Consider the following 27491-nt stretch of genomic DNA (forward strand, 5'->3'; position numbering starts at 1 on the left):
ATCTACAATAAAAGGTAAAAGCTCTTCAAAGCTTCCATAAGAAATAGTTAGGACTAGGCACCATGCAACACAGCCTCCCCTGATGTGCTACAGACAGTAAAATCCATTCTCTTTTTGGCTCCAGGACCCTAAGTTTATTAGTAATAATAAAAGTTAATGCATTTTGTGTCTGTTTCCTGTGGTAGCCGCGGTGGTAGCCGTTGGCTCGAGAGAGTCAGTGATTTTTGCCTTGTTTTTCCTGCTTGTTCCCCCCCACCCCCGTTTTACTTTGTCAGTAGAGCACAGTTATGGGTCGCAAGAAGAAGAAGCAGCTGAAGCCGTGGTGCTGGTATTGTAATAGAGATTTTGATGACGAGAAGATTCTTATAACAGCACCAAAAAAGCAAAACATTTTAAATGCCATATATGTCGTAAGAAGTTGTACACAGGACCTGGTTTAGCTATTCATTGCTTGCAGGTGCATAAAGAGACAATAGATACTGTACCAAATGCAATTCCTGGGAGAACTGACGTAGAATTGGAAATATATGGTATGGAAGGTATTCCAGAAAAAGACATGGATGAAAGAAGATGACTTCTTGAACAGAAAATACAAGAGAGTCAAAAAAAAAAGAAGCAACAAAATGATTCTGATGAATACGATGATGACTCTGCAGCTTCAACTTCATTTCAGCCACAGCCTGTTCAGCCTCAACAAGGTTATATCCCCCCGATGGTGCAACCAGGACTGCCACCAGTTACAGGAGCACCAGGAATGCCTCCAGGCATACCTCCATTAATGCCAGGTGTTCCTCCTCTGATGCCAGGAATGCCACCAGTTATGCCAGGCATGCCACCTGGATTGCATCATCAGAGAAAATATACCCAGTCATTTTGCAGTGAAAACATAATGATACCAATGGGTGGAATGATGCCACCTGGACCAGGAATACCACCTCTGATGCCTGGTATGCCACCAGGTATGCCCCCTCCTGTTCCCCGTCCTGGGATTCCTCCAATGACTCAAGCACAGGCTGTTTCAGTGCCAGGCATTCTTAATAGACCACCTGCACCGACAGCACCAGTTCCTGCTCCACAGCCTCCAGTTATGAAGCCTCTTTTCCCCAGTGCTGGACAGGCTCAGACAGCTGTCCAAGGACCTGTTGGTACAGATTTCAAGCCCTTAAATAGTACCCCTGCAACAACTACAGAACTCCCAAAGCCTACATTCCCTGCTTATACACAGTCTACAGCTTCAACTACTAGTACAACAAATAGCACTGCAGCTAAACCAGCGGCTTCAATAACAAGCCTGCTACACTTACGACAACCAGTGTAACCAGTCAGTTGACCCATCGAGATGAAGATATATCACTGGAAGAGAGATGGGCACAGTTACCTAAATATCAACGTAACCTTCCTCGACCAGGACAGGCTCCTATTGGTAATCCACCAGTTGGACCTGTTGGAGGTATGATGCCACCACAGCCAGGCATCCCACAACAACAAGGAATGAGACCCCCAATGCCGCCTCATGGTCAGTATGGTGGTCATCATCAAGGCATGTCAGGTTACCTTCCTGGTGCTATGCCACCGTATGGGCAGGGACCGCCAATGGTACCTCCTTACCAGGGTGGGCCTCCTCGACTTCTGATGGGAATGAGGCCTCCTGTAATGTTGCAAGGTGGCCGTTACTGATCTTACTTCATCCAATCTAATAGGTTTGGAGATTAAACCTTTTCTCAACTTGCGCTGTTTATATAGCCAAGCTTCCGTCAATAAGGCTTCATTGTGACTTTAACAAACATTATCTTCCCACATACCAGGAACTATTGGACATTTATTTTACATGGGAAAAATTATTTGGAATAATAAAGCAGGAACTTTCCCTGAAGTTGCAATTTATACTGTATGACTTCTTTTTCATGTTTCATCTAGTTTTTAGAAGTGAAGTATAGTAAATTTGGTTCGTTATATTGTGAAGGTGCTGGAATTACATGAACATACCACCTTAATAAAGGCAAGTTCTGTAAGCTTACATTGCTATTTGTAAAATTATGCCTTCACAGCATTTCAGATGCTGTTGGACTTCATGTCCCCAACCTAGCTTGGTGAGGGCTGTAACTGTTTCCAAGACCTGTACACTGGAAGTCTGAATGTATAACAATATTTAATGTATTTAGAGTTCCTCATGTTGCAGGGTTTAAAAAATCTGACCCACCTCATGTGACTTTTCTGTACTGTTAAACTTCATTGTAATAAAATGAGAGAAAAACTTATGCCTTTTTATTCATAACCCAGCTGTGGACCACTGCCTGAAAGGTTTGTACAGATGCATGCCACAGTAGATGTCCACATAATAAAATTCATAGTTACTGATACAGTTTTGATAAATCATTGCATTCTGTCTTTGAATTGTAGGTGTTCCTTAGCTGCATGTTTTAAACTGGATACTATATATAGAATTGTATGTTAGTGCTTAAGTTGACAGAAAAACTTAGGTATATATGAGTCATTATATAGTGGGTATGAAATCTTTATATTGTGTCAGCATTCCACACCCTTGGTGTCACTACATTAGATGTCCTAGATACTTAAAATGTAAACCTTAGAATGTCCTCTTCTCTGCTGATAAAGCTTAGAGCCTAGTGTCAGACCCATTCATTTCCTTCTGATTATTTTTGAGACTGCAGTACTGCGTGGACCTCAGAAGCTTTTCAGGTGCAAACTTCTAGAAGCTTAGGTGCATGCAGTAATAGTTTCTTTGCTGTTAATGGGTTGGAATCTTTTCAAGTATAATGCCAAATGATCTAAATGTGCCTCTGTTAGGATGGTTAACAGATGGATTCAAAATTTTTTATTTTATTATGTTCCTGGAAATTACATTATTTCTTTAAGATGGCTACCTTCTTTTATTATAAAGCCTCAATGGTTTTCCTCTTAACCTTTTCATTCTTGGGAATTTGAATATTACTATGTCCTGTGAACAACTTTTTGGTAGAGGTGACACTGCTATTAGTCAATATATCTTGTGTTGCAAGTCTCCTACAATAATAGCGCTTATTGACATTTTTTGGCATTCATTTTTTTTTCAATCTATTTTTGCAGGGTAGCTCTATGATCAAATGACCTGCATGAAGTATAATTATTAATACAATGAACTCAAGTTGAGTTTTTCTCAACGTAAAGTTAAGACTTCTAAGAAAATGGTGATAGTTCTTTATAACCTATATGTGAAGGTGTAGATACGACATGAAATCGGAGTTTTTGTCTTTGAAAAAAAATTTTAACCTTGTAGGAAAATACTGAAAACTGTTTTAATCATCATAAAGAGTCTGTATTTAAGCAACAAGTCATTCATTTAAACAAAACAAATATTTACAAAGCTGCATGCTGTTTTAAATCGGATATTTTGCTCCAGTGAAATGTTTTATAGCTCTCTTCTTATGGTACCATTGAGGTTCAGAAAAATTCCATAGCTTGAAAAGGCAGCATCTGTGTATCACCAAGAACATGTTTCCTTCTGCCAGCAGCTAAGGCCCATACCCTCTCCCTCACCAAACACCTGCTTACTAAGTAGTTTTGGAATTAACATAACACTCAGATTTGGCAGCACATTTATCAGACTGCCAAAGAAGAGCTTGTGTTGAAAATCTGTAAGTTAAAATGGCATGATTAAGTTTAGAATAATTAAATAGGAAATATTTTCCAAAACCAAATGTCTCTCAGGCATTTAATGCACAGGATTAATTAACAAAAAATTCAAACGGGTTAGTAATGTTTCAAAAATTAATGCAGAGCATTATTTACATTTAATGCAGTGATAACATTTTATATCAAGGTTGCTTTCTGAAGTCTGAAGGGAGAAAATCTTACTGCTTTTAAATAAATTGTAGAACTTTACTTTTAACCAAAAGTTAATCCAAAGTGTTATGCATGGCACTTAAAGCACACCGTCTCCTGTGTTGTGTTAGGTATATGGCGCAGATGGTGCCCATTTGGTATATTTAAAGTGTAATTTGTGCATGCATCAGCATAATTAAGCTTCTAGAAAATCCCTTTTACCTAACTGCTTTTAGGGTCCATAGTATGGTTAAATCATGAGTGGAACAAATCATGTTGAAATAATTAACTCTTATTTTGACTTATTCTTCCCTTAAATAGTACATGGAGTTGAGTTGAAGTAAATTTCCATCTGCCCTCACAGAGGACATCCTTTAGGACTTGCTATATTCAGGCAGGCATTGTGATTGCCATAAATAGGAAGTTGTAAGATTAATGGGATTGCCAACTTTGGCTCTCCCTTAGTCCATTTCTATATCACCTTTAAAAAAACAAAAACAAAAAAAGTGACAACGTTTTGTCTGGCACTAGTTTCTATTGTGTGTAGATTTTACCTACTGTATGTATGACAGAACAACACCAGCAAGTGAGGATCAACTTTGGAGTGGCTGCTGGAATTAATCATTTAATTTTAATACTTATATTTTTAGTAAAAATTGCACACATTTACCATTAGGAATTGGGAAAAGACTCCTAGTGTACTCCTATTCCACTGATCAAATTACATATTGAGCTTAAACTCAGCTTAATTAAGCTTAGTTATTTAGGGGAAGATCCCCAACAAAAATAAGTATGGGTTCAGAGTGAAATTACAGCAGACAATAGTTTGTTTTTGCTTTTGTTTTTGGGAGCTGCTCTTTTGGAGGAAGAGTAGGGTCCCCGAGTCACCTGTCCCCACCAAATTACCTAGATAACCTTCAAATCATCATGAAAATCTACGAATTCGGCCTGAGATTTAATGAGAGACCAGCTGGAAGGCTACAGTGAGAAGAGTTCGCGCTTCTATCAGGTAGGAAGACGGGGAAAAAGAAATAAAGAAACAAAAGGCCTCCAAGGGGGAGGGGCCCCGCGAGGAGCCGGGCTGAGGCCGGGGCGAGTGTCCCCAGGACAGGAGAGCCCCGTCCCGGAGGAGCAGGAGCTGCACCGACCTTCCCGGGCGGAAAGGGGCTCGCAGGGAGCTAGAGCAGGACCCAGGAGGGCGGGGATGCCCTCGGGCTCCCGGGGACACTAACAGACACCTGCGCCCCGGGAGAGTGCGCCGAGCTCCCTAAGGGCTGCAGCGCGCACGGGGGACCCGGCGGGACCGGAGCAGCTCGGGGGGCTCGAGGGCGGCTCCGCGGAGGGGGCTGCGGGGCGGGAGCAGCTCGGGGGGGCTCGGGGGCGGCTCCGCGGAGGGGGCTGCGGGGCAGGAGCAGCTCGGGGGGCTCGGGGGCGGCTCCGCGGAGGGGGCTGCGGGGCGGGAGCAGCTTGGGGGGCTCGGGGGCGGCTCCGCGGAGGGGGCTGCGGGGCGGGAGCAGCTCGGGGGGGTGGGCTCGGGGGCGGCTCCGCGGAGGGGGCTGCGGGGCGGGAGCAGCTCGGGGGGCTCGGGGGCGGCTCCGCGGAGGGGGCTGCGGGGCGGGAGCAGCTCGGGGGGCTCGGGGGCGGCTCCGCGGAGGGGGCTGCGGGGGGGAGCAGCTCGGGGGGCTCGGGGGCGGCTCCGCGGAGGGGGCTGCGGGGCGGGAGCGCGAATCCAACAGCGCAGGCCCCGGAGCACAGGGCGCCGGGACACAGCCCAGGATCCGGCCTCCCCCGGGACAGGCAGAGGCCGGGAGGGCCCAGGACAGCGAGGACGCTCCTGCCCCAGCTGAGCAGATCAGCGGCCCCGCCCGGAGCCCCCAGGCCCTGCAGACCGAGAGCTCCGGAGTTCCTGCCGAGCTGAATCCAGGTTTCCAAAGCTGGCCCCGCCACTGGGGCTGTTCCTCCTGGGGCCTCACGGAGTAAACAACCCCCACTGAGCCCTGCACCAGGCGGGGGGCAGAGCGGCTCCCCCAAGTGCTAACACCTGAAAATCAGCACAACAGGCCCCTCCCCCAGAAGACCAGCTAGACGGACAGGTTCCAGGGGAAGTCAAGGGACTTAAAGTATACAGAATCAGAGGATACTCCCCCATGGTTTTCTTTTTCTTTTTGATTTCTGATTGCTTCCCCCCACCCTTTTTTTTTTCACCTTTCTTTCTTTTGCTTTCTCTTTTTCTTCTCTTTTTTCTATTTTTCTTCCTTTTTTCTTTTTTCGTTTTCTCTTTTCTTTCCTTCTCTCTCTTTTTCTCCTTTTCCCCAATACAACTTGTTTTTGGCCACTCTGCACTGAGCAAAATGACTAGAAGGAAAACCTCACCTCAAAAGAAAGAATCAGAAACAGTCCTCTCTCCCACAGAGTTACAAAATCTGGATTACAATTCAATGTCAGAAAGCCAATTCAGAAGCACTATTATACAGCTACTAGTGGCTCTAGAAAAAAGCATAAATGACTCAATAGACTTCATGACTGCAGAATTTAGATCCAATCAAGCAGAATTTAAAAATCAATTAAATGAGATGCTATCCAAACTAGAAGCCCTAACGAGGAGGGTTAACGAGGTAGAAGAATGAGTGAGTGACATATAAGACAAGTTGATAGCAAAGAGGGAAACTGAGGGAAAAAGAGACAGACAAAAGACCATGAAGACAGATTAAGGGAACTAAACGACAGCCTGAGAAAGAAAAACCTACGTTTAATTGGGGTTCCCGAGGGCGCCGAAAGGGCCAGAGGGCCAGAATATGTATTTGAACAAATCCTAGCTGAAAACTTTCCTAATCTGGGAAGGGAAACAGGCATTCAGATCCAGGAAATAGAGAGATCCCCCCCCCCCTAAAATCAATAAAAACCGTTCAACACCTCGACATCTAATAGTTAAGCTTGCAAATTCCAAAGATAAAGAGAAGATCCTTAAAGCAGCAAGAGACAAGAAATCCCTGACTTTTACGGGGAGGAGTATTAGAGTAACAGCAGAACTCTTCACAGAGACCTGAAAGGGCTGGCAGGATATATTCAGGGTCCTAAATGAGAAGAACATGCAACCAAGAATACTTTATCCAGCAAGGCTCTCATTCAAAATGGAAGGAGAGATAAAGAGCTTCCAAGACAGGCAGGAACTGAAAGAATATGTGACCTCCAAACCAGCTCTGCAAGAAATTTTAAGGGGGACTCTTAAAATTCCCCTTTAAGAAGAAGTGCAGTGGAACAATCCACAAAAACAAGGACTGAATAGATATCATGATGACACTAAACTCATATCTGTCAATAGTAACTCTGAACGTGAATGGGCTTAATGACCCCATCAAAAGGCACAGGGTTTCAGACTGGATAAAAAAGCAGGACCCATCTATTTGCTGTCTACAAGAGACTCATTTTAGACAGAAGGACACCGACAACCTGAAAATAAAAGGTTAGAGAACAATTTACCATTCAAATGGTCCTCAAAAGAAAGCAGGGGTAGCCATCCTCATTTCAGATAAACTAAAATTTACCCCGAAGACTGTAGTGAGAGATGAAGAGGGACACTATCTCATACTTAAAGGATCTATACAACAAGAGGACTTAACAATCCTCAATCTATATGCCCCGAATGTGGGAGCTGCCAAATATTTAAACCAATTAATAACCAAAGTGAAGAAATACTTAGATAATAATACACTTATACTTGGTGACTTCAATCTAGCTCTTTCTATACTCGATAGGTCTTCTAAGCACAACATCTCCAAAGAAACAAGAGCTTTAAATGATACACTGGACCAGATGGATTTCACAGATATCTACAGAACTTTACATCCAAACTCAACTGAATACACATTCTTCTCAAGTGCACATGGAACTTTCTCCAGAATAGACCACATACTGGGTCACAAATCAGGTCTGAACCGATACCAAAAGATTGGGATCATCCCTTGCATATTCTCAGACCATAATGCCTTGAAATTAGAACTAAATCACAAGAAGTTTGGAAGGACCTCAAACACGTGGAGGTTAAGGACCATCCTGCTAAAAGATGAAAGGGTCACCCAGGAAATTAAGGAAGAATTAAAAAGATTCATGGAAACTAACGAGAACAAACATACAACCATTCAAAATCTATGGGATGCAGCAAAGGTAGTCCTAAGGGGGAAATACATTGCAATACAAGCATCCATTCAAAAACTGGAAAGAACTCAAATACAAAAGCTAACCTTACACATAAAGGAGCTAGAGAAAAAACAGCAGATGGACCCCACGCCCAGCAGAAGAAGAGAGTTAATTAAAATTCGAGCAGAACTCAACGAAATCGAGACCAGAAGAACTGTGGAACAGATCAACAGAACCAGGAGTTTGTTCCTTGAAAAAATTAATAAGATAGATAAACCATTAGCCAGCCTTACTAAAAAGAAGAGAGAGGAGACTCAAATTAATAAAATCATGAATGAGAAAGGAGAGATCACTACCAACACCAAGAAAATACAAACGATTTTAAAAACATATTATGAACAGCTATACGCCAATATATTAGGCAATCTGGAAGAAATGGACGCATTCCTGGAAAGCCACAAACTACCAAATCTGGAACAGGAAGAAATAGAAAACCTGAACAGGCCAATAACCGGAAATTGAAGCAGTCATCAAAATCCTCCCAAGACACAAAAGTTCAAGGCCAGATGCTTCCCAGGGGAATTCTATCAAAGGTTTAAAGAAGAAACCATACCTCTTCTACAAAAGCTGTTTGGAAAGATAGAAAGAGATGGAGTACTTCCAAATTCGTTCTATGAGGCCAGCATCACCTTAATTCCAAAAGCAGACAAAGACCCCACCAAAAAGGAGAATTACAGACCAATATCCCTGATGAACATGGATGCAAAACTTCTCAACAAGATACTAGCCAATAGGATCCAACAATACATTAAGAAAATTACTCACCATGAATAAGTAGGATTTATCCCCGGGACACAAGGCTGGTTCAACACTCGTAAAACAATCAATGTGATTCATCATATCAGCAAGAGAAAAACCAAGAACCATATGATCCTCTCATTAGATGCAGAGAAAGCATTTGACAAAATACAGCATCCATTCCTGATCAAAACTCTTCAGAGTGTAGGGATAGAGGGAACTTTCCTCGACATCTTAAAAGTCATCTATGAAAAGCCCACAGCAAATATCATTCTCAATGGGGAAGCACTGGGAGCCTTTCCCCTAAGATCAGGAACAAGACAGGGATGTCCACTCTCACCACTGCTATTCAACACAGTACTGGAAGTCCTAGCCTCAGCAATCAGACAACAAAAAGACATTAAAGGCATTCAAATTAGCAAAGAAGAAGTCAAACTCTCCCTCTTCGCCGATGACATGATACTCTACATAGAAAGCCCAAAAGCCTCCACCCCAAGATTGCTAGAACTCATACAGCAATTTGGTAGCGTGGCAGGATACAAAATCAATGCCCAGAAATCAATGGCATTTCTATACACTAACAATGAGACTGAAGAAAGAGAAATTAAGGAGTCAATCCCATTTACAATTGCACCCAAAATCAGAAGATACCTAGGAATAAACCTAACCAAAGAGGTAAAGGATCTATACCCTAAAAACTATAGAACACTTCTGAAAGAAACTGAGGAAGACACAAAGAGATGGAAAAATAGTTGATGCTCATGGATTGGCAGAATTAGTATTGTGAAAATGTCAATGTTACCCAGGGCAATTTACACGTTTAATGCAATCCCTATCAAAATACCATGGACTTTCTTCAGAGAGTTAGAACAAATTATTTTAAGATTTGTGTGGAATCAGAAAAGACCCCGAATAGCCAGGGGAATTTTAAAAAAGAAAACCATAGCTGGGGGCATCACAATGCCAGATTTCAGGTTGTACTACAAAGCTGTGGTCATCAAGACAGTCCGGTACTGGCACAAAAGCAGACTCATAGATCAATGGAACAGAATAGAGAACCCAGAAGTGGACCCTGAACTTTATGGTCAACTAATATTCGATAAAGGAGGAAAGACTATCCACTGGAAGACAGTCTCTTCAATAAATGGTGCTGGGAAAATTGGACATCCACATGCAGAAGAATGAAACTAGACCACTCTCTTTCACCAGACACAAAGATAAACTCAAAATGGATGAAAGATCTAAATGTGAGACAAGATTCCATCAAAATCCTAGAGAAGAACACAGGCAACATCCTTTTTGCACTTGGCCACAGCAACTTCTTGCAAGATACATCCACGAAGGCAAAAGAAACAAAAGCAAAAATGAACTATTGGGACGTCATCAAGATAAGAAGCTTTTGCACAGCAAAGGATACAGTCAACAAAACTAAAAGACAACCTACAGAATGGGAGAAGATATTTGCAAATGATGTATCAGATAAAGGGCTAGTTTCCAAGATCTATAAAGAACTTCTTAAACTCAACAGCAAAGAAACAAACAATCCAATCATGAAATGGGCAAAAGACATGAAGAGAAATCTCACAGAGGAAGACATAGACATGGCCAACAAGCCCGTGAGAAAATGCTCCGCATCACTTGCCATCAGGGAAATACAAATCCAAACCACAATGAGATACCACCTCACACCGGTGAGAATGGGGAAAATTAACAAGGCAGGAAACCACAAATGTTGGAGAGGATGCGGAGAAAAGGGAACCCTCTTGCACTGTTGGTGGGAATGTGAACTGGTACAGCCACTCTGGAAAACTGTGTGGAGATTCCTCAAAGAGTTAAAAATAGACCTGCCCTACGACCCAGCAATTGCACTGTTGGGGATTTACCCCAAAGATTCAGATGCAATGAAACGCTGGGACACCTGCACCCCGATGTTTATAGCAGCAATGTCCACAATAGCCAAGCTGTGGAAGGAGCCTCAGTGTCCATCGAAAGATGAGTGGATAAAAACGATGTGGTTTATGTATACAATGGAATATTACTCAGCCATTAGAAACGACAAATACCCACCATTTGCTTCAACGTGGATGGAACTGGAGGGTATTATGCTGAGTGAAGTAAGTCAATCGGAGAAAGACAAACAGTGTATGTTCTCATTCATTTGGGGAATATAAATAATAGTGAAAGGGAATATAAGGGAAGGGAGAAGAAATGTGTGGGAAATATCAGAAAGGGAGACAGAACATAAAGACTCCTAACTCTGGGAAACGAACTCGGGGTTGGTGGAAGGGGAGGAGGGCGGGGGGTGGGGGTGAGTGGGAGACGGGCACTGAGGGGGACACTTGACGGGATGAGCACTGGGTGTTATTCTGTATGTCGGTAAATTGAACACCAATAAAAAATTATTTTGTTAAAAAAAAAAAAGATCTGCTCTTTTTTCCCTTTGCTTGCTTGATCATTGGGACTTTTTTTTAAATGCATGTCTTTTAAATTAATTGGGTAATGTGTTATAAAATTAAAATTTTCTTCTTCCTATAGCCCTGCCATAGGACAGGCTGAGGCTGAGTCTCAGTGTTGCCCTGTTCAGTCTGAGGCAAGCGGGATTTATTTTATTCCTTATAGGGGCTTTCACAGCTTTATGGCTGTTGGATATTTATGTCCCCAAACTTGCAGCAAGTTTGGTGAAGGGCCCTAAATTTAATTAAACTTAGGATTTTTATACTCTTTTGGCAGAGAAGTCTCTATATTAATATTCACGTTTGACTGTGGTGTTAATAAACATAAATAAAAAGTATTTGATATATGTTTTTTTATGTAATTTATTTTGTGTTAACAGCCTCGGTAAAGCTGGTACTGCTATATCAATCTTTAGTAATTTGACAAAATTTAACATTCTTGATTTGGAGGCATGAAATGTTTTGTTCAAATTTTCCACTTTCACTTTTAGGAAAAAGTTACTAGACGTTTTCTCCTCAAACTATTAAATTTAACTTCATGGATAAGTTTGATCATTGGAAATACCACGGGATACTGAAATCTGCATTTTTAATCCCAAAATTATGCATTGAACATTAAAGTTGAAGGGTCATGTGGAAATGCTTGTGATTTTTTAATATGTTCAAACTTCACCACATTACAGCTAATGTTAATGTAGAGCCCTTGTGAAGAGTGGGAAGGTGGTGTGTGGTATGTATGCATATACACTACACATTTGATAAGATAAAAGGATACTTAAGGGGTTTGGGAATTATAGACCTGTCTATATGGATAGACTACTAATTTTCAGGTAATCAAACTGAAATTGAATCGTAAATGTAAAGTTAATACATTGAACTGTGGTTTTGGAACAATCATTTTGAGGTTTATTTTCAGCCTTACTGAATGATGTTTTAGGCAATATGCACACATGAAAAGTATCCACATATGATTCCAACTAAAGTTTGCTTTTATCTGGTGAGAAATTTGTTTATGTGTGTATGTAGTGGGAAGTAAAGAAGGAAATGGAAGATAGGCCAAAACATAAACCTGGTTTACTTTTGTTCCCCCCTGTGTTTAAGCGACACATCTGTTCTATCCAGATTGCATTTGCTTTTGAACAGTAACAACATATAGGTACAGTGTTTAGCTAACCCAGGATTGTTTTCTATGTGTTTTTTTTAATTTTTTTATTTATTTATGATAGTCATACAGAGAGAGAGAGAAGCAGAGACATAGGCAGAGGGAGAAGCAGGCTCCATGCACCGGGAGCCCAAGGTGGGATTCGATCCCGGGTCTCCAGGATCACGCCCCGGGGCCAAAGGCAGGCGCTAAACCGCTGCGCCACCCAGGGATCCCTCTATGTGGTTTTAATTCTTGGAAGCATAATGAAGAAATGTACATTAAATGAATTCCAAATTTTCACCTGTACAATCAGAACATATGATTTTCTCTGTAACTGAATCATGGAAAAAAGATCTTAGTATTTGAAAAAAATTTTGTCACAGCAAAAGAATACATTTATAACCTGTGTGGCAATTACAGCTTCTAAGTCTCCTTAATTGGAGATGTTTTCTATTGCATCTACCATCCCCCAATATAGTGAAATATTCAAGAGTGAGGCTGCTTGTCTTAATTCTAATAATTAGAATTGAAAATATTGAAATAGGGTGAAATAATTGAAATAGGTTGAAATAATTGAAATAGGCTTACATGCATACTTGAATACTGGGAGTTGGAGGGATTTTCTAAGGGTGGCATAATTTGTTAATTTTCTTGACCTCTGAAGTAGTATGACTTTGAGAATTACATTGGAGGTGTCTGTCACTTCCACTGGAAAACTTTGTAAATGAAAGGAAATGTTGAACTAGCTACCTTACAGAGATAAGATTTTGTTTTGAGTAAATGGATACTTGTATTTGTTAGGGGATAAAAAAAAATATTTAAAATATAAAAATTTGTATAATGGGTGACGGGCACTGGGTGTTATTCTGTATGTTAGTAAATTGAACACCAATAAAAAAAATAATAATAATAAAAAAAAATTTGTATAAATCAGGTATGTCTTCTTAAAGAGGCAATATTTTATCTCATATTAAGTAATCTTTGTATTTTATTCTAAAACAAAGTTGGTTTTCTCTTACTGTAACTTTTATGAAAAACTCTTGTAGAAGGAGGGATTCAGTTATAAGACTATTCACTCTAAGGCAGTTTTGTAAGTAAACGCTTCCCCTAGTTACACTTCTGCTTTGCTGTCTCATGACTTAAATATTAGTAAAGGTTCTCCCCCCTCCCTTTTGTTTTTACCCTTTCTCAGTATTTTGTTTTCTGTCATCTGAATCATTTTAATAAATGACTTTTTGTTTTTCTAGCATAGAAATCCTTTAACTTCTGTGTGATATTTCTTGGCAAAATTGAGAAGCAGTTACTTTAATGATGTACATAGTGGTTATCCGTAATTTTGTGATTAATGTTGAATTTTCAGAACAATACTTTTAATAAAATATCTTGCTGTTAGGCATCCCCTATCATGGGATGTAAATCAAACGAATGCTTAGGAAATGGGGGGATACAGGACTTCAGTTTGAGCTCCCTAATACTTGATACATCTCTCAACTTTTCCCCAGTGTCTTCATGTTAATACTTGGCGTTTTTGTTGAGATATAGTAAGTTTGAAAGTAACATTTTAAAAAAAGATTTCTTTAATAAAGATCAGAAGAGAAAAAAAATAATAAAATAAATAAAAGTTAATACTCTTTGAGTACTGACTAAATACCAATGACTGTTCCGTCACTATATGAGTCTTACCCCATTTAGGCCTCTCAACAGCTTTATTTATCATCCTCTCTTTACAGATGAAGAAACCAAGAACAGTAAGGCCAAGTATTTTGCTCAAAATAGCTTGACTAGAAAGTGGATTAGCCTGGCTTTAAATTCTGGCTGTAGGGAGGCCCGGTGGCTCAGTGATTGAGCTTCTGCCTTTAGCTCAGGGCATGACCCTGGGGTCCTGGGATCAAGTCCCGCATGGGGCTCCCCAAAGGGAGCCTGCTTCTCCCTCTGCCTGTGTCTCTGGCTTTCTCTGTGTGTCTCTCATGAATAAATAAATAAATAAAATCTTAAAAAAATAATTCTGGCTGTAGAAGATCATGCACTTAACCAGTCAGCCTGGCTGTAAGCCAGTCCTCAAGTGAGGTTGGGAGTTTAGACACAGCAAGATTGGCCATGAGTTGATAAGTGTGGGATCTGGGAGATAGATTCATGAGGGTACCTTGCATTATTTTCTCTACTAAAGTGAATCTTTGAATTTTTTCCATAATACAAAGTTCTTAGGCACCTGGTTGACTGTGGGTAGAGGATGCCACTCTTTGTCTCAGAGTTGTGGTTCAAGCCCAAGAAGGGTGTGGAGCTTACTTAAAAAAAAAAAAAAAAAAAAAAAAAGTCACAATATGAACTTCAAAATAAAAGTCCCAATGCCTGAGGTCCACCAGAGATGCCTATATTTGTGAATCAGGTGTCACCAGTGGCCACCACCCTACCTCCCCCACCGACCCACCACCGAATTCACAGCCCTCACCTGTCCTAACCCTGAGTAGCCAGTTAACGCCCACTGACTGTCTAAAGGGGAACCAGGCAAACCAACAGGTAACCCAGGTTTCCAGCCAAGCCCAAAGTCCTTTGAGCCAAGCCAATATCCCCCACCAGAAACAAAGCATAAGACAACAAACCTATAGGATAGGTTGCCCTGACCACCCAAAACATCCTATGTATTCCCCACCTACTCCCACCCCAACCCATTCACACAGGGAATGTTTAGCAGTTTCTTCTAAGCCAAACTTTGTTCCACTCTCCAAACTCCCGGGGGACCCATGGCCCAAGCAACACCCTTTCCCCCACCATTGGACAATGGTTGCTAGCCCCAGGCTAGCAAACACCCTGACATCATTCAGGTCAGAGCCCCACACACCATGTGAAGAGAAAACTAGGGCCAGGTCACCAGTACCACCAATACGGTGGCCAGAACAGTCCTGCACCGCCCCCCAAAAAGAAAAACGTGGAATTGTGGCCTGGGGCCCCCGCCCAAGCCCCAGGCACGCCCCGCAACCCCAGGATTCACCACGGAGCCTCGGGCCACCCTGAACTCATCCCTCTAATTCATTCCTTGAACTGCGAGCTGTTAAATCCCCCTCCAATGAAAAACCATCGGATCGCCACCCCGAAGCCTCGCGGGAGACCGCCAACAGCGGCCTCTCCCGACTCCTCTGCGCCCTCACCTCACTCACGCCCCATCACTGAACGACCGTGGGCGCGCCCGCGTCCTTCCGTGCTTGGCTTTGCGGGGCATCAGGACTACAGTTTCCAGAATCCTTTGAGCCACGAGGAGGAGGCCACGCCTCCTAGACCACAGCCGCTGGTGGCTCTTCAGCTGTTTTCTCAAAATAAGGCCAGGGGCAGTCTCGCAAGCGAAGCCCGCTCTCTCCGGACTCCGTCGCCGCAAAGCCTACACTCCAGAGCGCCTGGCGGCCGCCGCCCCCTGCGTGGCTCTCCTGGCGCACGCGTCCAGCGCAGCATCTTCTACTCTGCTCGAGTGGGTTTGGTGACTTGCGCTCGGGATTCCGCCGGGGCGGAGCTTGGGCCTCCTGCTTGGTCCCATGGGCTTTCACTCTCCTCTCGGAAACTGAGATTGGGAAAGGCACACAGGCCTCGCCAAGGTCAGCCATGACAAGGCAGACCAAGGACGCAGAGCCTGCTCTCTGACCCACAGTTAGTGCCAGACCCTGAACTCAGCTTCTGGGAGCCGGCTCTCCTCCTGAGGATTGGGCTACCTGGAGCCTTCTGCCTCCCCTCCCTGCCCTCAGTTCCGAGAGTGGAAATCGGGCCCCTCTCCAGGGCACGGGGAGGGCGACCCTCCCGGGCATCCCAAGTCCGCCTTCTCCGGGGCGAGGACGAGAAGGGTACTGGCCGTGGGGCTAATTTCCCTCCCGTTTCGTCCCCTCCTGCCGCCTCGCCAATCCGCGCAGGACGCTCCCAGGGTGAGCCGCAGCCAGCCCACACAAGAGCAGTTCAGCTGACAGTACTGGGGTATCCTAGATGCCTAAATGTCCTGTGATAAAAGTGAAGGGCAGAGACTGCAGAGGCGGCTGTGGCTTGGGGAGGGGAGGTAGGTGTGCGGGACGAGAAGCTCACGCGGCTTCCAGGAGTTGAGAACCCGTGCCCCAATCGGAGGCTGCACCCTGCCACAAAGTGGAGGTTTGTGACGACCCAAACATCGTTTCTCTGTCTAGAACTGAGAATGCTGACCCTTTCTGCTTGTTTTGGCCCGTGTTTGCTATTTGGATTTTCAGTATGTAATCGCTGGGGGTTTCTGCTTAGAGCTCTGTTTGGCCAACTTCTCTGAGAACTTGTTTCACAACAGCGATTTCCTTCCTAGGCTGTTTGTTGTTGTTGTTGTTTTGTTTTGTTTTGTTGTTTTGTTTTTAACGCCCAGAGTTTTGTTTTGGGGTTACCATGAGGTTTGCATAAAATGTTTCCTTTTGCTGCCGATAGGAACTTATCTCTGTTTTGCTGCTACTGGTCACCACTGCCTCTGCCCCCCGGATCTGCCTCCTACACACGGTCCCTGGGGGCGCCCCCAGATCTGGCAGGTGGGGTGCTGGGTTTCTCCCAGGAGACTTGTCCTGGATGCCTCAGGGACCCTGAGCAGGAGGCGCCCACACACCCCCTCTGCCGGCTGAAGGTCCCCGCCTGAGCTGTAACTGGCCAGGCTTGAAAACAGGACTTGGTGGGTGAGAGAAATGTAGTCCCCGCCTCCTGCTTTTGAAGCTGTTTACTGAACTCTCAGTAAACCCGACTTGAAACTTTGCATTCCTGGCTCTGAAAGGCACCTGGAGAGCATGCAACCACAGGACATTGATGGGGGAACAGCGCCAGGTTGTGGTCAAGGCTTGGTGGCTTCGACGATGGGAAAACTTCCCAAGCTGGTTTAAACTCCCTAATGGGCGAATCACAGCTGGGCATATGAATGAATACCTTATGAACAAACGAGGGCAAGGGAACATTGTTTCTCTTATCAGACTGGGAAAAGTTATCAAAATAGATTAAAGCCGTCATAAACAGCTAGATGGGAAATTAAAAATGAGATGTTCTCCTTGGATAAGGAAGATGTGGTATATATATATATACAATGGAATATTACTCAGCCATCAGAAACGACGAATACTCACCATTTGCTTCAATGTGGATGGAACTGGAGGGTATTATGCTGAGTGAAATGAGTCAATCGGAGAAGGACAAACATTATATGGTCTCATTCATTTGGGGAATATAAAAAATAGTGAAAGGGATTATAGAGGAAAGGAGAGAAAATGAGTGGGAAAAATCAGAAGCTGACAGAACTTGAGAGACTCCTAACTCTGGGAAACAAACAAGGGGTAGTGGAAAGAGAGGTGGGCTGGGGGATGGGGTGACTGGGTGACCAGCACTGAACAGGGCACTTGATGGGATGAGCACTGGGTGTAATGCTATATGTTGGCAAATCAAACTCCAATAAAAATTTTTAAAAAATAAAAGAGATGCTCTCCTTGGGAGCCTTTTGGAACAGGGAATCAAAATTGTCTTTTTTCTAGCTATTCCTTTTATGGATTAATCCTTAAATAGGAAAAGGGGTACTAAGTTAAAGGATTACACAGAAACATTGGTTATCATAGCAAAATTAAGAAAAATATGCAATTGTTTAAACACATTAATAAGATCCACATAATGGACTACAATGATGCAATTATAAAAATGATAGTGTGACTATTTTGTCATTGAAATGACTACAAACGTTGCTAAATTCACTGAAAATAGGGTTTAAATGTGTCACAGGCAGGGTTCTTCAGAGCAGACAATGGAGACAGCATGGGTGAGAGAAGCAATTAGGCATAAACATCTATGAAAGAAGCCACCAGATGTGAGCTTGGGCAGAGCGAAGAGTTAAACCATAATGCAGGCTCAACAAAACCTCCACCAGCGGACAGGGACTCCAGAAGGAGCATGACCCATCAGAGTTGACTAGCTCAACCCAAGCTGGCCGGATCTTTGTAGCCACACCTCTCCCAGGCACAGGAAGGGGCTGCCAGGGAAGGGCCTGACGCCAGAAGGCAGTTCTCTGCAGCTGAAGCCCATAGCCAAGGCTGTGCACTGAACAAACTCCTCACAGGTGAGCAGCAGTCCTTCCTTATAGGTAATGCATCTCTGTATACGCCACAACATCTGTTTATGTATATATGATATATTCTTTCAGAAAACAAATTACACCTGTCTATGCCCATAGAAAAAAATCCGAAGGAAGATAAAACAGGGACTCCAGTAGGACAACTGCCAAAAAGTGAAGTGGCCTGCCTGTGATCGTTAGTGTTATGTGTCAATTTGGCCATGGTGATGTAGTTTTGGAATGTGTTGGTGAGGTCTGGAGCTGATGGCTAAGAAATAATTCTGGAAATGTCTTTGGTGCATTTATTAAAGCCCAGGGACAGGACCATCCGAAAGGACTTCCATATGCTAAAGAAGACCGTCAGGATACTGGAGGCCTGGCTATTGCCAAGTTAAGGTTTTTCCTTCTAGTAAGGCATTAAGACCATTGGGAGATTCCTGAGGAATGCTATTACTCACTCTATCATAAGTCCTTGTCAATAGGTTGCAGGTTATAGAGAAATTCAAGCCCCACAGAACATTGCCAATGGTCATGAGATCCCCACCCCTGCCTCAGTTTCCCCATGCATATAATGGGATCTCTAGGAACTGTGGATATGTCCACAGTGGGAGAGCCCATTCCCTCAAGGCAGTGGGAGAATGACTTGAATGCAAACACAGTGGTGATACTGCAGGAGAAAAGGGTAAAGGTTTAGAAAGCGATGCCACAGTTCTGGCTGGTAAGTCATGCAGGGGCTATTGGTTGGGCCCACACCAGATCCCAGATGGAGATTCGGGGTCCCAAGGCCCAGGTGCGGCTATGCAGGGCTTGGAGAGAAGGAAGCAAAGCACAATGTCAGGCTTGGAGGGGAGGGTGGCTATAGCTCCTCCTGAGATTCTGACACCTTGAGCCTGAGCACCTTCAGTCCTCCCCCTAGGACTTGCATCTCCCTTGTTTCACTCCTGGTGGGGTAACTAGGTAGGAGCCTTAGATGCAGGACCAAGAGCAGGATCAGGGCCTCAGGGAAGGGAGAAGATGAGGGTCCAGATGGAAATGTCTAGGAGGGCAAGTGGAGGGAGAAGAAAGGAAGTGGAAGAGATGGGGATGAGAAAGGAGTGGGGGGAGGGGCAGGAGCTATATTCCTGTCCTCTGGCTGGAGGTAGGAACATGCAGCCTATGGGTAGGGTCAGATACTGGAGCCCCAGCTAAGTGCCCTCTGCTCAGGGAATAAAGAGAGTCCATGAGCTTAGTGCTGGGCAGGGGCTGTCAACAGCAGTTGTTACCTGTACTCTCTGCCTCCTGGTCTCCTTGGTTACAAAGCCTGCCTCCCACAGGCCTCTGGTTATAGAGAACCCCACCCCTTAGAGCTTCCAGCCAGCAGGTGCTCAGGATCTCCAGTTTTCTGGGATGGGGAAGCTCAGCAAGCCTTCTGTGGTAGGCTAAATGATGGGTCCACAAATATGTCCACATCCTGAATCCCAGAACCTGAGAATATATTACCTTATATGGCAAAAGGGCTTTGGAGAAGTGATCAAGGTAAAGATTTTGGAGATGAGGAGACTGTCCTGGATTATCTGGGCCAGCTGCACGTCCTGGTGAGAGGGGAGGCAGGAGGAATCCATCCCAACTAAGGCAGTGTGATGGTGGAAGCACAGACTGGAGTGATGTGGAAAATGGAGAAGAGGACCACAGTCAAGGAATACAGCCAGCCACTAAAGGATGGAAAGGGCCTCAGACCCTCCAGGAGGAACCAGCCCTGCCAACACACGGACTTCAGCCCAGTAAAACTTGTAACTTCCGGAACTGTGAGATAATAAATGTGTGTTAAGCCACTAAGCTTGTGGCACTTTGTTGCAGTGGCAATAGGAAACTCACACATTCCCCCTGGAGGAGCAGGTAGTGGCCTGGATGCCACTACCTCTGATATGCCCTACGTCTCCCATCCCTGTCAGCCAGTTACTGCCCTCCTCTCTCCACTCAGACTCATCAGAGCTCCCGGCCTTGGCAAGCTAGCCAGGCCCTGCCTGCTGGTCCACAGCTGTCTTGTCAGCCGGACACCCTGCTAGACTTGAGAGGGGATCAAAGAATGTATTCAATCTGCCATGAACCAGGGTCTCCTGATTAGGGATTTGACTTAAAGATGGATAAGACAATGTTCAACTTCAAAACCTTAGAAACACCTTGGAATTTCCCTGTGGATAGCAAGAAGGAATCTCTGTCCCTTGGCAAGGACAGGCCAATAATGAAGTATTAGAAGTATTTGATGTTCCAGAGGAGAGTAAGGCTGCAATGCAAGACCAGGGACAGAGTGGGGCAGTGTTCCTGGGAGTTTGTGCCCTCCTCTCCAGGATCACCCTCCAGGGTTGACTGATTTCATTCTGAGCAAGGAGTGCTGATAAGAATACCCTCAGGTCCACCTCCTGGAACTTCCACTGCTCTGCTTCCCATGCTCTCTTCTGCCCTTAGAGCTGAGCCCAACCTCCTAGAACCCTTAACGCTGACTCCTGGATGCGGTGAGCACTAAATGGCCACCTCTACCCCAGACCCCAACTCCTTCCTGTCCTTGACTTCCTTTCTCCCCACAGAGCATGACTTCAAGGAGCCCACCAAGCCTCACCCCACCCCAGCTGTGACTGCATATGGCTCCCAGTGGGCATGCCCAAGGCAGCCTACCTTCATTTTCCCCCTGCCCTGTTTGCACTCCCATTCTCCTTTTATCCTGCTCTTCCCATGTTCTTCTCTAGAAATTCTCCACTTTTCTCCATTTTCACTGTGTGTGTGTGTGGTTTTTTTTTTTTAAGATTATATTTATTTGAAAGAGAGTGCACATAAGCAGATGGAGGCCAGGAGAGGGAGAAGCAGGCTGCCTGCTCAGCAGTGAGCCCCATGCAGGGCTGATCCCAGGATCTCGGAATCATGACCTGAGCCCAAGGCAGACTGAGCCACCCAGGTACCCCTCATTATGCTTATAAACGAGTTTGCTCTGTGTGTTAATAAAAGGAGCATTGCTGTCCTGGGATGACCCTATTGGGATCTTTGGGACCTTGGGACCTTCTATGAGAGCACCTGGGGCTGGGAACTGGGCTTTCACTCTAGCAGGGAAATTCCCCAACTACAGTTCTGTTAGTGCAGAGGTGGCACCCAGAAGAAGCGCCCCCTCTCCAGGGGGACCATACATATATATATGAGCTCAGAACCGGCTTGCCCGATTGATGGTGCCTTGCCCACTCCTGCCCAGGGTGGTGCTCCTTCTGGCAGCCAGGCGACTCCAGGTTGAGTGGGGGACCTGGGTGCCCTGCTAGCTGCCTTGCTTCCTTTTGCATCTTTCCAATTCCTCTCTTGTAATCCCCTTTACCCCCTCTGAGTCCCCTTCTATGGTCCCTTTGGTTTCATTCCAGCCTCTGCCTCTTCTGGCCCATCCTTAATTGCCAAATTCTCCCGTCTTGGGTTTCTCACCCCCAATGAAACAGATATGTCCCAATGTTTTAGGTGCAGGGAAGCTCCCTCAGAGAAGCAGCCCCTGTCCACCGTGCCCCCTGGCCTGGTCAGGTCTGACTCATTTGGGATGCCAGAGGTCAGACTGCAGCGATCGCGGGGTATATGCCAGTGAGAGCTGAGAGAGGAGCCCTGGCCTGGGTGGCCAGGAGACCATCACTCTCCCTTAACCTTGAATGAGCCCAGTGCCTGTCCCCAGTCTGATGTTCTTCTAAGGGCCTCACTCATTTCCAGGGGGGTGCCCATGGGGATCCTCTGAGAACGTTAGTATGGGAGTCGGAACCACCCCTTCCCGAGTCTCCTTCTCCTCTGCAGATGTGGACTTCAGGGGGAGTTCTTGGGCACCACCAGCCCTTTTCAGTTTAGGAATGAATGAGTGGTGACCTGTTTTCCCACCCAGCTCCCCTGATCAATGGCTACACTTCAAGTGGAGACAAATTGGAGGTGATAAATCTGGTTGGTGATGAGGAAAAACAGGCCCCCTCGCACATCACAGGAGGAAACACCTTTCAGTCTATTTTGGAAAATAATCACTAATTAAGACCACATACAAAAATATCATAATTGCAAAAAAATTTCTGGTGCTCCTCAATAGTGAGGGGGTACAGTGCAGTTGATCTCTGCCATGGATTAGGACTTCAAGTTAGATTAGGATTGGTAGGATTAAGGCATGGAGGTTAGGGTTCTGGTGAGGACCCTAATGCTAGGATTGGAGTTAGGGCCTTAAATTTAAGATAAGGTTAGAGCTTAGTTTTGTACTTTAGGATTAAGTTGACTCTTAGGAGTAGGGTCTTAAAAGGAATGTGCTACATTTCCATTAACTGGTTCATGCAGATCTCTCAGATGTGTTGAGGCACAGAATGGATACATTATAGCCCCATTTTTGTAAAACAAATGGTGAGCAACTTTTTCTGTGTGCCATTTATGTGTACACGTATACATTCATTTCAGAATGTTGTTAACATTGGATAAATGCAGGGGGAGAAGGGGATACAGGATTTTTTAAAAAGCTGCTTTATAAAGGAAGGTGCACCTACCTCTTTTGACTCCATTGACTTCACAGGGAAATACGCACTAGTCCCCAGACTTCCCTCTTTTGCCTGGTTTCTGTCTACCTTTCTAAATTCACTCACTTGTCTGTGGACACCTTGGTTTATAAGATATGGGATATAAATGATATCCTTCAGGAAAGAACAAGACCCTGCCTCTCATGCTACAACAGACAAAATAGAATACCATACAAAATGCAGCATCTCAGGTAGTAAATCTAAGGCCTCTCAGAGGGAATATCACCTACAGAAGCCAGAATGTTGTGTGTTTTCAGGAGATCATTCAGAAGTGGCAGCAGTAGGGACCCCTGCCTCAGGTCAGCACTTGCATCATCCAGGAGGCTGCCACTCCAGGAGCTCAGGATCTCTCAAGCTGTTCTAGACAGTCCTCTTACACAAAAGCCATGTGAAATTTGGCATGTTCTCTGAATCATCCATTATAATGAGGGCCAGCCTATTGTGTATCTATTTGATCACTGCTAGGAGAAGGAACAGGAGAATTCTGGACACAGCCAACTTTCCCAGACCCCTGGTGCTGCCATTCCCTGATGCTCAGCATCAGCTGTAGTAAGTAAAAAAAAAAAAAAAAAAAAAAAAAAATGCTATGTTCCAACATTAAGCAGCAAGGGTCTGATTGTGCCTGTTACATATCTGTCATTCCACAGTGAATGATTCTAGTCCAAGACATGATTCTATGGGACCTCCTCCTCCTTAATACCCTTGAAATTCACTAGGGGATTTTTTTTCTCTACCTAACACTAGGCTCTCCTCTCAGCAGATCTGTCTCTATCCCAATCTAGAATAGTCTAGCCCTCCTCTGACACTGGCTTCATAGAGCCCTCTATTCTGGTGTTGGTGATATATCTTGCCTCAGCCTTCCTCTTCACTTTCAGGACTTATCTCTGATTCAAATCTCAGGCACCTCGATCTCTTTTATCTTGAACTGTTGAAGGTCTGCCCTGTGGCTCTTACTATCCTAGAACAGGAAATTAGATTCAATAAAGCTAGCAATAGAGAAGATGAGTGGCTGGAAGTGGAACTGTGGGACCAGAAGACAAGGGAAATTTGGGAGGGACAGAGGCAAGAGAGGAGGAGGGTGTGTGGAGGACAGCAGACCAACATCTGTCCTAAATCTGGCCCACATACTGATCTGAGCACCTGTAGAGGAGCTGATGGTGTTACTGAAGAGAGGCTTTATGATGCTCTAGACATAAATGCAGATGCTTCCATGACATGACACAGAGAGTAGATCTGGAAGGAAGAAGCGATGCTTCCTCTGGGCTCTTACATGGAGGCTGGCACCATTGTTAGCACCTCAAGGAATGAGAAGTAGAGAAGCATCTTGGCCAGCACCTCAGCCAACACACGATCATTCCCATGACAGCCAAGGGAAATGGGAGGATTTTCTAAGGGGTGTAGGGGCTACAGATGTGGCCAGCAGAGGGGGAAGAACTCATAAAGGATAAAATGTATCAAACACAAAGATAAGTCAGATACTACAGTTAGCACTTCAAAGGATTATCGTATTTAAGTATCAAAATGACCCTACATGGAATGTAATATTGCTCTACAAGCACAGAGTACAACCTAGACACTCAGATTTGAGGGTCAGCTCATATGCATGAGTCATGATGTCACTGTCCTCAAGTTTGCTCTGGATCTTAGCTCCATCATCTGTAAAAGACAAAAATAATAGTGACTACATGAGAAATAAAATGGGTAATAATGGCAAAGGACTTGACATCATGGAGGACTTATATAAACATCTGTAACTCTCACTTATGATTATCCCCATTTTATCTATTAGCAAACATGATTAGTAACTTATTCAATACAGGAGCCCACATTTGAATAACAGACTGTGACACCAGAACACAAAATCTTATCCATGAGAAAGTATCTGCCCAAAGACTCAAAACTTATAGTGTCTTCAGACAGCCATGCCCTAATATCTTGGTGGCAAGAGGATTTATGTATCAACCTAAAAACTTTATAACTATCCATGTGATCTTTCAAAAGTAAGCGCTAAAAATGTCACTGAAGATATAAAATAATTGGGAGAACTTACTCCCTTACACCCTCACTAAAGGAACTGTTGAAGAATAATTTCAGCAAAAACAAAGGTGAACCTAGAGAACAGACCAGGAATACAGGAAAAATGGTCCCAAACTATATAATTATGCAATATAATTAGTTTCTTAACCCATTAAAAGAATAGATTCTATGAAACAATTAAAATTCATGGGAATATTTGATGGGTATCAGGACTTCTCAGGTACCCTTGAGAAGAGGATACAAATATAGAATAAATGAGATTTTGTCAGAAAATTTACAATTAAACTGATTTGGGAATGGGACTTAGAGTGAGGTGGTCAGCAAAGCCTTTCCTCAAAAAAGCAATTAGAGACACCATCACCATAACAAGATGGTATAAACTTACTATTCCCTGCTTCTCCCTTCTAATGCAGAAATGATATTTATTATTATCATTATTATTATTATTATTATTATTATTATTATTATTATTATTCAGACAGCAATAAGAAGACTCTGAAGGCTAGAAAAATAAAAGTGGACTGACCAGGAACCTCATGACTTGAGGAATTACATGGGATGAGTTCCCTGTGTGTGTGTTTTTTATGCTCTCATATATATCCAGGACTTGGTGCCAAGGAGGTCTGGAACCTGGAACCACCAATGGGGGTATACAAAACAACAATAATAAAAACCTGCTGTCACTGGTCATAGGACAAGAAAGGAGAAGGCCAACAGAGACTGAGTTGGGACATTCAACCCTCGCTCCACAACTGAGTCATCAGCAAGCAGCCCCAAATGCCCATAGTGGCAGCAGCAGCAGCAGCAAAGCCTTTGGTCTCCCTGCCCTTTGCCAGTGGCATAAGGAGACCCAAGAGAAATGACCTCTGACCCACCCCTCTCTTCAACGGAAGGTGGCCCACGGACACTAGAATTAGTAAACACTCTGTCCCCATAGGCAGCACTAGCAGGAATTAAGCAGGAGTCCTAGCAACTTCAGAAGAATAAAGAAGATCAGAATAGCATTGCAAGGCTCTAGACAGTCAAGCTCACAAAAATAGATCAGAATTTACTAACCCTCAACAGCAAAACTACCTGCTAAATAGAAGATTAAAATAGGGTAAAGAGGTAAAGAGTGTCTTAACATCATAACAGAAACATTGAGGATATAACAGGAAAATCATTCCTCATATAAAGAACCAGTGAAGCCACAATTTGCATAAGAAAAGACAACTGGGGGCACCTGGGTGACTCAGTGGTTGAGCATCTGCCTTTGGCTCAGGTCATCCCAGCGTCCTGGGATGGAGTCCTGCATTAGGGCCCCCACAGTGAGCCTGCTTCTCCCTCTGCCTATGTCTCTACCTCTCTCTCTGTGCGTCTCTCATGAATAAATAAATAAAATCTTTTAAAAAGAAAAGAAAAGAAGACAACTGGCTGACACCAATATCCAGACAAGTAAGATGATGGCTTGACAGACAAGGATTTTAAAGCAGTCACCATATAAAAATGCTTCAGGGATCCCTGGGTGGCGCAGCGGTTTGGCGCCTGCCTTTGGCCCAGGGCGCGATCCTGGAGACCCGAGATCGAATCCCACGTCGGGCTCCCGGTGCATGGAGCCTGCTTCTCCCTCTGCCTGTGTCTCCGCCTCTCTCTCTCTCTCTCTCTCTGTGTGACTATCATAAATAAATAAAAATTTATAAAAAAAAATAAAAATAAAAAAAAATAAAAATGCTTCAATAATCAATTACAAATTCTCTCTTGAAACAAAAAACAAAATTTTAAGCAATGAAATAGAAGTAAGAAGAAAAGAACAAAATGGGAAGAAAGAACCAATTTGAATGACAACAGATTTCTCATCTAAAACAATGGAGGAAAAAAAATTTTTTAAATAAATAAATAAATAAAACAATGGAGGCCAAAAAGAAATGGCACATTTTTCAAGTGCTGAAAGCATAGAACTGTCAGTTTTGAATCCCATATCCTTCCTTCAGGAATGAATGGGAAATAATAGTGATATTCTAAGACAAAGGAAAACAAAGAGAATTTGTTGCTAACAGACCTACCCTTAAAAACTCAATAAAAGCAGATCTCCAAATTGAAAGAAAATAGTAACAGAGGGAGATTGAAACCTTCAGAAAAAAAAACAGTAGAATGGGTAAAAATAGAAGTGAATATAATACACAATCCTTCACCCTATGGGTTTCTTTAATCACTTGTAGCTGAACCAAAATTTGTAACATCATCTGATGTGGTGTTCAATGTATATAGTAGAAATACTTATATTTTAAAAGTAGGGAGGGTAAAGGTAAGTAAATTTTCTACATTTCACTTGAAGTGGTAAGACATCAACACCAGTAGGCTGTGGTCACGTACATGTGAGATTACACCTAGAGCAACTACTAGGACAACTACAGGAAAAGTAACATATGCTGGCAAACATTATAAATAAATAAAATTTAACTCTAAATGCTCAGGTAACTCACAAGATTGAAGAAAAAGGAAACAGAAGAATG

The 27491-nt window shown here is 43.8% G+C and overlaps 2 protein-coding genes and 1 pseudogene across 2 annotated transcripts in view; 1 reads left to right on the plus strand and 2 right to left on the minus strand.

Annotated features, from left to right (window-relative positions):
* Positions 1–16151, minus strand: part of OR2Y1 (olfactory receptor family 2 subfamily Y member 1) — a 68114-nt gene extending 51963 nt beyond the window's left edge. The window contains exon 1 of the mRNA XM_077911079.1: positions 15501–16151. The gene's annotated coding sequence lies outside the window, so the exon portion shown is untranslated. The remainder of the gene's footprint in view (positions 1–15500) is intronic.
* On the plus strand, positions 215–1884 carry LOC144321821 (BUB3-interacting and GLEBS motif-containing protein ZNF207 pseudogene; annotated as a pseudogene).
* Positions 16152–24446: 8295 nt separating the features above from the next.
* LOC144322804 (nuclear envelope pore membrane protein POM 121-like) overlaps positions 24447–27491 on the minus strand; it is a 43813-nt gene continuing 40768 nt past the window's right edge. Inside the window, exon 2 of the mRNA XM_077913150.1 lies at positions 24447–24618. Coding sequence (XP_077769276.1) covers positions 24615–24618 — 4 coding nt within the window. The 3' untranslated portion in view covers positions 24447–24614. The remainder of the gene's footprint in view (positions 24619–27491) is intronic.

The sequence above is a fragment of the Canis aureus genome, chromosome 10, assembly GCF_053574225.1.
Source record: "Canis aureus isolate CA01 chromosome 10, VMU_Caureus_v.1.0, whole genome shotgun sequence".
Lineage (NCBI taxonomy): Eukaryota > Metazoa > Chordata > Mammalia > Carnivora > Canidae > Canis > Canis aureus.